We start from the raw sequence: 11,477 nt of genomic DNA, 5'->3' as shown, positions 1-11,477 counted from the left end.
CGGAGCCTTAGTGGTAACAAGCAGCCAGACGCACCTGCCCCATCCCTCACAACGGCCCCAGGAAGGAGTCAGGGTCATTTGCACACGCGTGGCAACCTCGCACCTGTACACGCACCCTTCCATCTGAAGCCCAGGCGGGGTCAGTCACAAGCAGGGAGGAGAATGGCCAGGACCTGGGACCTATGAGCCTCGGCTTGGCAGAGGGCTGGGTCTCAGTTAACCCTTCCATCCCAGGTCGAATCTTTAATCCGGATCGTCAGTTCAGAGCCCGAAGGAAGCGTATTCACTGCATCTTAAGGAAACGACTTAAAATTCCGGAGGTGGACGAAGTAGGGTGGGTAGAGCCTCTCCCACACCCAGACCTGGACCACTCTGGGCCGGCTCCCCCGGAATCTCATATCCTGAGCGTGAACAACCTAGGACTACAGACGCGGGGAAGTCTTGAAACCCGGGTGGAGGCGAAGCCCGCAGCTCTGGCAGCAGCTCGGGTGCCCCCTCCCCTTCTTCCCCCGGGAACGGAGGGAAATTATTTATTAAAACGCCGCCCGCGCTCTCATTTATTTGCGGTGAATAATCCTCGGCATCTCAGCACGTTTATTAAACCTTTCCCGTCCCCGCGCCCGCATTACTTTAATAATAAATCGCGTGTCACTTTCCAGCGACGTTATTAAAGCCGGTCAGCTGTGCAGAGGCGGGGGAGAGCGGCAGCAGGGGTTCCTCCCATTCCTGGCTGTGGGGCCGCGAAGGGGGAAACTGAGGCCTCAAAGAAGCGAGACGCCTGCACCGGAACATCCTACAAAGTGTGGAAATGCAGTCAAGGAGTCAGTCGGATTCCCTGGGCCCGAGTGCCTTTCTCTGGACTGGGGCGGCGGGGTGGGGGGGCGGGCTTGCGCGTGGAGCCCTGGCTCTGCAGGTGGGCGTGGGCTCACCGCTGGGCCCGCCAGGGGGCGCCCGCGAGCCCAGCTGGGTAGGCTCCCGGCGCAAAGAACCAGCCAGAAGCCGAGTCTCAGCGGACACCAGGACCCAGACCCAAGTTTCCCCTTTCACCGCGGAGGAGACCTTCTGGTCGCTACGACAAACAGCACGCACAGCCTCCTCCCCCGCGCCGCCCGGTCATACCCCTACTCCTGCTTCCGCGGTTGTTTTGAAATTCTGTCAAGTATCCCAACCCGCGCGCTGTCGTGTGCGGCTCCTGGGGCGGCCGAACTGGTGCCAGGGCTCTGCAGTGAGAACTGTCCTCTAGCAAGGCGACAGCAGCTGGCGGAGCCGTGCGGGTCTCCGGGAGGGGCGGCCAAACCCCAGCATAGGGGCGCCGAACCATGCCGCTCCCAAGAGGCCCAGCTCCCTGCGGAGGGCCCCAAAGGACAAGCTCAGACGCCGAGCCACTGCTATCCCTCTTGTGGTGGCGCCAGGCTCCGGGCGGAGCCCAGGCGCGTAGGAGGCAGTCGTCGTCCGCACACCAGGGTCTTGGCCTCCCTGACTTACTCTTTCATGCACTCCAATCGTTCAATAAACATTTTCCCAACACTGCGCCTTGTCAGTATCCCTGGGCTAGGTAAGGAGAGTGCGGGGAGAGATTTGGGGAACCATATATTGCGGTTCTGTGAGACACCCCCCTCCCCGGCCAGATAGGACAGGTCCCATTTCGTGTAGATGAGGCAACAGGCTTTGTCTGGGTTTAGCTGGGGAATGGGTGAATTCCCTGATGGAAGCTGGGGAAGGGTGCAGCCCATAAACTTGGTCAAACTTCTCCCCTCCTCCGTCCAGTTTTTTTCCTTATATTCTGGCTCTCCAGTCGGCCTGGGGAGGGACCAGCTGAGAGGAAGAGAGGGGCAGGACTTCCATTTCTAGACCAGCCTCAGTGGAGAGCAGACTGGGAGGATACCCCCCTCCAGCCAGATGGCTCCAGCTTTCCTCCCTAGAGGGCAAGGTAGACTGAGCTCAAGCCTTCTCTGTACATCTGGTAGGCACGTGCTTAGATGCCAAGATCTGCAGCTTTCTGCAGCTTCTGGAAGCCAGGCTTCTTGTGTAGGAGGCCTCCCAGGGAAATATGGGATTCATGTGCACATCTGGGTGAACTGTTTGGGCATCTTGGTGTCTCAGTTTATTCACAAATCTTTATTGGGTCCCTACTGTACGCCTAGTCCTGTGCTAGGCATTGTCAAATACAGAGTGGTATAAGACATAACGCTGGCCTCATGGAGTTTCCAGAAGGATAGGAAAAACCATATATGATCAAATATTTAGCATGTCCCACTGCGCTCTCCTGTGCAGCAGACACTGAACACAAAGAGGACTGCAGTTAGTAAGTGTAACTCGGACTTATGAGAGAGGGAAGACTTCCAGAAGGTGAGTTTTGAGCAAGCTTTGGCTAGGCCAAAGCTGGAGACAAGGAAAATAGTAGCAGGAACAAAGGTCTGCGGGGGAGAGCAGCTGGGCTGCACTGGAGGGAGGGCTACCAGAATAAAGTGGAAGATCCTGGTGTCTTCGCCTCTTTGTGTCTGCTCCAGCCTCCAACCTGCATCTACCCCCCCCACTGCCCCCCCCTCCCACGCCTGGGACCAGAAGGCAGCTGGTGCCTTCCACCTGGCTGGCCCATGCTGGAGACTGTCCTGAGCAGGGCATCTCCTGCATGGGCCCCTCCTTCATGGGCCCCTCTGAGTCCCACCTCTTTTGGTCTCTGCCTCTCTCCCTCCCTTTCTCCAACTTTTGTCTCCCTCCCCGCACTAACACCACCATGATCTCCCTTACTAAGGGGATTAAAGACATCCTGGAAAAGGCCTTGCTCCCCGTGCACTTCCCAGGTCTTTTCAAGAGCAGAGATGAATACTATCCCCACTCACCCACCCCCATGCCCCAGGGCTCTAGACCTAGTAGTAGTCCTCGCCCTCTTCACTCTCAGCCTCCTCCTCAGGAAGAAGGTTCAGGGACTGCAGCTGGGGGATTCCTGTGGAGTTCAGCTGGTCTGCAAACACACAGGACAAAGGAGAGGGGGTAGGAGAGAGGGGCTGTTGGTGCCTGCATTTCCCAGTGGGAAAGCCATGCTTGTATGTGCACACAAACCCACACACACAGACTCAGTTTCTTACACAATATTCAAGAGCCCTAATCCGCCACTATCTGCCCAGCCCCCAGAGTTCAGGGTTTCCCCTTACCTGGTGTGAGCACTGTCAGGCTAGCCAAGGCCTCCACCTGGCCCAGTGCATTTCGGGCAAGGCAGCGGTAGGTGCCTTCATCACTAGGACGCACTGCCTGGATCTGCAGCCAGCCCGTCACCTCAAACCTCTGGGGTCCCCCCCTAAACTGGAGCCAGAGGAGGAGTCATCAGGGTCCTTCAATGGAGGTTCTGGGCTGCCCGAGGTAAGTCTCTGCTCCCTGCCCCTACCTGCACAGAGATGTGGGGGTCATCCCCTGGCAGCTGGATGTCCAAGCCGTCCTTCCTCCACTCAACGGAGGCCATAGGGTAGGCAAACACTTCACAGCCAAAGATTACGTCCTGCCCCGTCACATTCCAAATGTCATGTGGGTGTGACACAATCTGGGGTTCTGAGGGTGGAAGTGGGAGGCCTGAGAACAGGATGGCACGTCCAACCCAGCAAAGACCACATATACAAACCACTGTAGACACGTTTATGGGGAAATATATGTTGACGTACATGTACATCCATAAACAAGACATGATGTACACAGACAGGCACACGCAAATGCAGATGCAGGTACACACAAGGTCATGAAAACAGGGAGATGTGCATGCATGCATGCGCGCGCGCGCGCACACACACACACACACACAGAGCCACACGGCGACAATGCACAACCAAGGGCACAGACCCACATCTCAGCATGGCAGCCGCAACACTGTCCCTGATTGTTCCCCTGTCCTCATTCCACCCTTCAGGACCCCATCCTGCCTTGCTGGTAATCAACACCTCCCTGGCCTCCCCTCCCCCTTTTCTAACCAAGCCCGGATCCCAAAGCCCTGAAGAGCAGCCCCTCCCCCACTCCACACCCTGAGGGTTCCACTTAGCAAAGGCAGAACCAGAAACCCGGTCTGGGCAGCAGGCAGGAAGCCTGGAGGGGAAGAGAGGAGGGGAAAACCTTGGGATCCCCGCGGGGTGTTTGCTTTCCCGGCAGTCCCAGCCAAGCCAGAATCCGAGCAGCACGGGCTCAGGAAGTGAAAGTTACTAAAGCTTCCAAAGAAAACTTGAGGCCCGAATGGCCCTCAGCCCCTTGGAGGGAGGGGAGGCCCTAAAAGAGCAACCCCCCTTCACTAGCCCCTAATCCTAGGAGAACGCGGGAGACGGGACACTGGGGTTGCTCTCCGAATCTGCCCAAATGAAAACCTGATTACATCTCACAGGAGCCCAATTCTCGGAGCCTGGGCTCCAGAGGGTCTGGGAACAGTTGGGGCGGGAGTGAGGGGAGGGGCGGTGGTTTTCTTCCGTCTCTAAATTTTGAGGGCAACCACTGGCTCTGCGCATGCTCCCTCAGAGGGCCGGTCCCTGGGAGGCGGGTCTGGAGCTTTCAGGCTGCTCAGAGCTCTCAGCTAGCTGTCAAAGCTCAGGGCCCGCACCTTCAGGTAGCGGCCTCTACCGACCAGCAGCAGGAGCAGGCTCTGACACTGGGCTCTAGGCCCCCCGCGCTTCATCTCTTCCGCTCGGCTGGCCAGAAGAGACCAATGCCGCTGGGAGCCGGGGAGTACTGCCTCCAGGAAGCCCAAGTGCTGGGTGTTGGGGCCCGGGACCGTGCGTACCCGACTCGCAGGGCCCCGGGTGCGCCACAGTGAGGTTGGCATCGGGCCTCCCGCGGGCCGCCTCCTGCAAGCGGCAGATCTGCTCGTAGGTGCGGCCGTCCGAGCCGCAGAGGGGACGCTGCGAGCGGCAGGCACACAGCGGCTCCGGCACCTCGCCGCGGCTAAGGTCGCCACCTGCGTCCAAACGGCACTCGAGCTGCTCGCCGCAACGCCCGTAGAAGTGTGCGCCGGGGTCCAGGTCGCAGAGTTGGCCCTCGAGGTTGGCGCATTCCCAGCAGCAGCCGCACGCGTCGCGTACCGAGCCCGCCAGGCAGCCCCGTGGCGCGGCGCACTCTTCTGGCCGGCAGGGCTCACAGCCCTCACCCTCCGCCAGCAGCCGCAGCCAACCGCGCCGCAGATAATCCGGGCCTCGGGAGGGTCGCGCACTGGTCAGGGGTGGCGTCCGCACCAGGAGCAGTAGCAGGGGCAGTGCCAAGGCAGCTGCGGGCGACCGCGGCATGGTTAGCTGGAAGCCCTGCAAGCACTTGGGGCATCAGCGCGTTCCTGGCACCCTGCTAGGAAGGAAAGCCGGGTCAGGAGTCAGAGCCATGCCTGCACCAAAGGGCCAACCTAACCGCTTCCTGTACCAAAGCTTTACCCTGGCATCTAGGCTCCTGCCCTGCTACCTTGGAATTGAAGTAGACTCTCAACACAGAGACTTAGTGATCTTCTCGGCAACATCCAGTTATGCCGTGTAGCAATTGAATGGGCTGTTTCTGGGGGGTTGGGCGCTGGTGAGAGGAAAGGGTAATAAAGCTCAGGAGCGCGCGCACGCACGCACCACCACACACACCACCACCACACACCATCTAACTCTGGTACTCCCTGCCTCGATGGTGGATGGGAATGGGCGGCTCCAAAAGTAGAGTTGTTAATGGGTAGGGAAGGCGGGAGTAGGGGGATGATGCCCCTTTCCTGGGGCCCAGGGCGCTCACCAAGTGTTCGGGACTAAGCCCTTCGGTGCAGCTGCGACTCCTGTCCGAAAAAGGAGGCCGTGTAAAGAAAGCAGAGGCTTGCAGTGGCCTGGGATCGCCAGCCACCTCGGCTCCGGCCTGAGGATCTCTGAGAGAGCCCACGGACTTGTACTCAGAGAGCAGCTCCTCCGCCCCCTCTCCCCGCTCGTTGACGTCGCACACTACCCCCCCCCCAACCTTGTTCTGCCAATTTTATGCAGCCACACCGGACCCTCCCGGGCCACTTCCCCCTAGCCTGGCCCAAAGTCACAATGAGAACAGAGGAGCTGTAACCGTAACCGGACACCGAAACTGGAAGAGAGGGAGGGCTGCGAGGACTAGAGAACGGGATGGAGGGCCCGGGCGGGGGGGGTGGGGGGAGTAAGTGGCTGGGAAGCTAAGAGTTGACTGAGCGGCCAGGCCCTGTCCCATATGATTTTACAGTTCCCGGGGTCTGCTAGAGCAGTTGCATAATAGGGAAGTGGTAGGAGCTCCGGTGCCAAGTCTTTCCACTTCGATGTCTGGGCGCTCCTGGAAAGCAGAACCAATGAACGGCCTCTCCCTCCTGCCCAGGACCGGGTTCCCGGGGGTGATTGCTGGCTTGCTCCTGCATCCCTCTCTCCCGGCCTTCACTCCCGCACCCAGGCGCCGACCGGAGACTCAGGGTTTACATCAGCCTCTCCACGTCTGGCCTCCTCCACCCTCCCCACATCCGGCAGGTGCTTCAACCCGAAGATGAGCCGGGTGATTAGAGGTCGGATCCGACTAGCGGCCGCAGGGGAAGGCAGGCTGGGGGCCTTCCCCGCGGGCGTCTCTCGGGGCCGTGATTGCAGGCTATGGCTTCTAGGCTGGTAGGGCCGGGGGCACTCTGTTCCCTCTGCCGCCACCAGAGCCACCGTGGCACTTTGGGTTCGGGGCTGGGAAGAGAGCGTGCTGGAGGCTCGCGCATCACACCCGGGGTCTGCCAGGCCCCGCCCTGGCCTACCCCAAGGGGCCTACAGAAGCCGCGCTGCAGGCGAGTTTGTGCCGGGCGGAACCCCGGGTTTGCGGTTGGTGAGGGGTTATTTCGTCGGGCTCCACCCAGAAGGCCCCGCCCCCAGCCGAGTGGCTTGGGCAGGAACCGCCCACCAACACGGAAATTCGGGGCGGGGCCTGGGCCGCCCCGTGGGATCCGCCCCGCATGCGTACTAGAGCTCCGGAGAGTCCAGCTCCCGGATGCTACCTGCAACTCTCGCTTGGCGGAGCGCACCCGAACTCGACCAAGCCCTGTCCCTTAAGGGTTCCTCAGCCACACAGACCGCGCCCCCAGCCAGAGAGGTTCGGAACCCGGTGGGTGAGGCCGGGTACACTGTCCCCTCGGCTTTTAAAAGTCAATGGAAGGGCGGCAAGCGAACCTCACGCGAGGTCTCCTACTGTCGCGAGAGTCGGAATCTGAACTCTAGGAAGTTAGAAAAAGCCCGCGGGTTTTAAGCCGTAAGAAGAATGGGCGGAGCCACGTACAGTTTGTAACCCTCTGCATTCGGGTCGATTGCGACTCATGGAGCAGAATTTAGCATAGGGTTTCCAAGCAGTGGCTGGTGGATTCCAACTGCCTACCGTTTGGTTAGCAGCGGAGCTTCGAACAACTGCGTTATAAGCAACAACAACAAAAAAATCCCCACCAAACTCGTTGCCATTGAGTCATTTGGACTCATAGTAATTCCTTGTCTTTGAGGGCAGTTGAAATGTGGACCTGGAGCAGAAGTGAACTGTAAGAAGCCCTGAGAACGGGATAACCAGTTGCTGTCCAGTTGATTCCAACTCATGACGATCCCCTTGTATGTCAGAGTAGAACTCCATAGGGTTTTCAATGACTACGACCTTTTCTGAAATACATTGCCAGGCCTTTCTTCTGAGGTGTTTCTGGGTGGGTTTGAACCACCAACCTGTCAGAACTCTTAACTGTTTGCGCCACCCAGATACTTGATAAGGGGGGGTGGTGGTGGTGCTGTTAGGTACTGTCCAGTCAATTCATAACAACCCCCATGTGACAGAGTAGAATTGCCCCATAGGATTTCCTAAGCTATAATGTTTATGGGAGCAGATCACCAGGTCTTTCTCCCGTGGAGCCTCTGTGTAGGTTTGAACAGCGAATCTTTTGGTTAGCAGTTAAGTGCTTAACCATTGCACCACCAGGGCTCCTTGAGAAGGGGTAATCCAAAAAACCCAAATAAACCTGTTGCCATCAAATTGATTCTGACTTATAGTGACCCTGTGCCACCAGGGCTCGGGGACTTGAAATTGTGGAGCTAGCTAATGGAGCCACCAAAGGGGAGGCCCCTGGCTTGACAGAAACTATTGGGGGCAGAGATCATTGCCTGTGAGTCAGAGCGGCAGCCATTTAAAATGTCTAAATGAATTGCTGCGGGCTTCTAAGGCCTGTGGAAACCTTGGTGACTTAGTGGTTAAGAGCGACCGCTGCTAACCAAAAGGTCAGTAGTTCAAGTCCACCAGGGGCTCCTTGGAAACTCTATGGGGCAATTTTACTCTGTCCTGTAGGGTTGCTATTCAATCTGTATGCTGAGAAAATAATCTGAGAAGCTGGACTGTATGAAGAAGAAAGGGGCATCAGGATTGGAGGAAGACTCATTAACACCCTGCATTATGCAGATGACACAACCTTGCTTGCTGAAAGTGAAGAGGACTTGAAGCACTTACTAATGAAGATCAAAAACCACAGCCTTCCGTATGGATTGCACCTCAACATAAAGAAAACAAAAATCCTCACAACTGGACCAGTGAGCAACATCATGATAAACGGAGAAATGACTGAAGTTGTGAAGGATTTCATTTTACTTGGATCCACAATCAACAGCCATGGAAGAAGCAGTCAAGAAATCAAAAGATGCTTTGCATTGGGTATATCTGCTGCAAAGAACCTCTTTAAAGTGTTGAAGAGCAAAGATGTCACCTTGAAGACTAAGGTGCACCTGACCCAAGCCATGGCATTTTCAATCACATCATATGCATGTGAAAGCTGGACAATGAATAAGGAAGACCAAAGAAGAGTTGACGCCTTTGAATTGTGGTGTTGGCGAAGAATATTGAATATACCACGGACTGCCAAAAGAATGAACAAATCTGTCTTGGAAGAAGTACAACCAGAATGCTCCTTAGAAGCAAGGATGGTGAGACTGTGTCTTACATACTTTGGACATGTTGTCAGGAGGGATCAGTCTCTGGAGAAGGACATCATGCTTGGCCGAGTACAGGGTCAGCGGAAAAGAGCAAGACCCTCAATGAGGTGGATTGACACAGTGGCTGCAACAGTGAGCTCAAGCATAACAATGATTGTAAGGGTGGCTCAGGACCTGGCAGTGTTTCGTTCTGTTGTGCATGGGGTTGCTATGAGTCAGAATCCACTCGACGGCAGCCGGTTTGTTTTTTGGCTTTGTAAGGCCTGTAAAGAAAAAAAAAAGTGTTGCTGTTCATAGCGACCCTATAGGTCTGTAGTGAATATTTAAACAACCTCCACAGACCTGAAACTTTTTACTTATCCCAGTCAATTGTAGCCTGTTGTTTACTTTCAGCCTTTGCTAGACTGTAAGCTCAGGTGCCTAACTCACCACTGTATGATGTGAGCCTCGCCCCGTGCCTGGCACACGGACTCTAAGTAAATATTTGTAGATAAATGTGAAAGACTTTTCCTGAGTGTCAAGGTTAAGTTTAACCCCTCTTCTGAGCCTTTGATTGAGAAGTCTGGATAGACAGGGAGCGAGCGCCCTCTGGCGGGCTTGCGGTTTGTGATAACCTGACCTCGCTTACAAAAAACCCCTGACTCCTAGCAACCCCGGGGGCAGACTATCCAATAGGTAAGGTGAGCAGCGTGCTTACCTTGCTTACCAGGTCATCGGTAGTGAACGATTTCACATGAGTTTCACCATATCTTTGATGTGAAATTGATCACTACAGATTAGTAAATAAGCATAAATAATCCTGTGCTTTTTTAAGTTGGAATTGACTGGACTGCAGTGGGTTTGGTTTTTGGGTCTTTTTGTACCTTGCTTACTGGGTCTTTTTTTTTTTTTACTGGGTCATCTGCCCCTGTCAGGGATTGCAAATTTGAAGAGAGGCTTTGATTCTGTAGGAAGGTGCTGTAGGGTTGGGAGAGAGACAAATAGCAGCCACACCTAGAAGCAGAATGTGGTGGTAAAAAAAAAAAAAAAATTTTTTAATGAATTGTTCACTACAGATGATCTGGTAGCAAGCTAGGTGCCGTACTTACTTTGCCTGTTGGATAATCAGCCCCTGTAAGGACCCTATAGGACAGAGCAGAACGATCCCGTAGGGTTTCCAAGGCTGTAATCTTTACAGAAGCAAACTGCCACATCTTTCTCTATGAAGTGGCTGGTGGGTTTAAACTGATGACTTTTCGGTTAGCAGCCAAGTGCTTAAACACTGCATCAACAGGGCCCCTTTCCATCATGTACATGAATCAAAAAACCCAAACCTGTTGCTGACAAGTTGATCCCAACCATAGCGACCCTGTGACAGGGAGAGATGCCCCATAGAGTTTCCAGGGACTAGCTGGTGGATTTGAACTGCTGGCCTTTTGGTTAACAGCCAAGCTCTTAACCAGTGCACCACCAGGGCTCCACCATACACCCTGCACGTAAAACCAAAAACCCAAACTCGTTGCCATCAAGTCGATTCTGACTCATAGCAACCCTATAGGACGGAGTAGAACTGCCTCATACAGTTTCCAAGGAGTGCCTGGTAGATTTGAACTGCTGACCTTTTGGTTAGCAGCCGTAGCTATTAACCACTATGCCACATAGCAGGCACTATATTAACTATACCAAGGGATCTGTTTTTATTAAGTAGAGATTTTTGTTCCACGAAAATGCCACTTATTGTAAAAATACTGTCAAAGAGGGAGTTATTTGCATAAGACAATTTAAAAGTCTACGTAAGTCCTCAGATCCTCATCATCTGACATTTTTTAATCCATTAAGTCTCAAAGTACATTCAGTAACACTTATGGGTATCATCATTAATAAAGTAATAGCAAAAGACTTTGCATATTCATACTTTGAAAATACTTGATCAGAGAATTATGAATTCATGCAAAACTGTTGTTGAGTGCCATCGAGTGGATTCTAACTCATAGCGACCTGTTAGATCAAAGGAAAAGGATTCTCTGGTCTAGATAATGTGAGTACCACAAGGAGAGAGAAGGGCAGGTGGCAGCATTCTTTGCACCTATGTGAGGGAAAATAATTTCAGACGAAGGGAGCAAAGTTACAATTTGTTGAAGAAAACAGATGGTCCTGCCTCTTTTTTGTTTCCTTTCCTATATATGCTTACACTGAAGAAGGAATGAGGTGTAGAATGTAGTTTGCTTTCCACTGTGTGCAGGTTATCATATTGTAACAATGGCATTGTGGCGGCATCTGACCTCTAACTTCACAAGGGGGAAGGAGAATCAAGATCAACAGCCCAAGGCTGATTGCTAGGAGGCACAGGTCAGACAGACCTCCTCTCCAAACTTTTTACAATTCTGACACCAGTGTTTAAATTGCCTGTCCCTATCAAACCAGTACTCTGAGGAGACAAAACATGGTCTTTGGTCTTGAAGAATCTTCTGTTCTGTTTAGAACTTTGAGCATCTGCATCCACAAGCAAAGTCCATTCCAGAGCAAGCCTTCAAGTTGCAGCAGTCTGTACCAGCTCACAGTGTCAAACATCTTTCT

General features: G+C 54.2%; 1 protein-coding gene across 4 annotated transcripts; it reads right to left on the bottom strand.

Moving 5' to 3' along the window:
* Window positions 1-584: 584 nt before the first annotated feature.
* On the bottom strand, window positions 585-5,855 carry KAZALD1 (Kazal type serine peptidase inhibitor domain 1). Of its 4 annotated transcripts, none has more exons than XM_049855194.1 (6): window positions 5,728-5,855; window positions 4,754-5,307; window positions 3,386-3,546; window positions 3,156-3,303; window positions 2,871-2,965; window positions 585-793 (listed from the first exon to the last, which is right to left on the bottom strand). In XM_049855194.1, exons 2-5 carry the CDS (start codon window positions 5,250-5,252, stop codon window positions 2,871-2,873), a joined length of 903 nt encoding a protein of 300 aa, XP_049711151.1. In that variant the 5' UTR covers window positions 5,253-5,307; window positions 5,728-5,855; the 3' UTR covers window positions 585-793. The 4 variants fall into 4 exon arrangements, with proteins under 4 accessions (XP_049711151.1, XP_049711152.1, XP_049711154.1 ...); XM_049855195.1 differs by having other exon boundaries at window positions 4,754-5,304; XM_049855197.1 differs by lacking the exon at window positions 5,728-5,855 and adding an exon at window positions 5,419-5,463 and having other exon boundaries at window positions 4,754-5,304.
* Between the last annotated feature and the right edge of the window lie 5,622 nt (window positions 5,856-11,477).

The sequence above is a fragment of the Elephas maximus genome, chromosome 16, assembly GCF_024166365.1.
Source record: "Elephas maximus indicus isolate mEleMax1 chromosome 16, mEleMax1 primary haplotype, whole genome shotgun sequence".
In the NCBI taxonomy this organism is placed as follows: domain Eukaryota; kingdom Metazoa; phylum Chordata; class Mammalia; order Proboscidea; family Elephantidae; genus Elephas; species Elephas maximus.
This window is presented reverse-complemented; position numbering and strand designations above follow the sequence as displayed.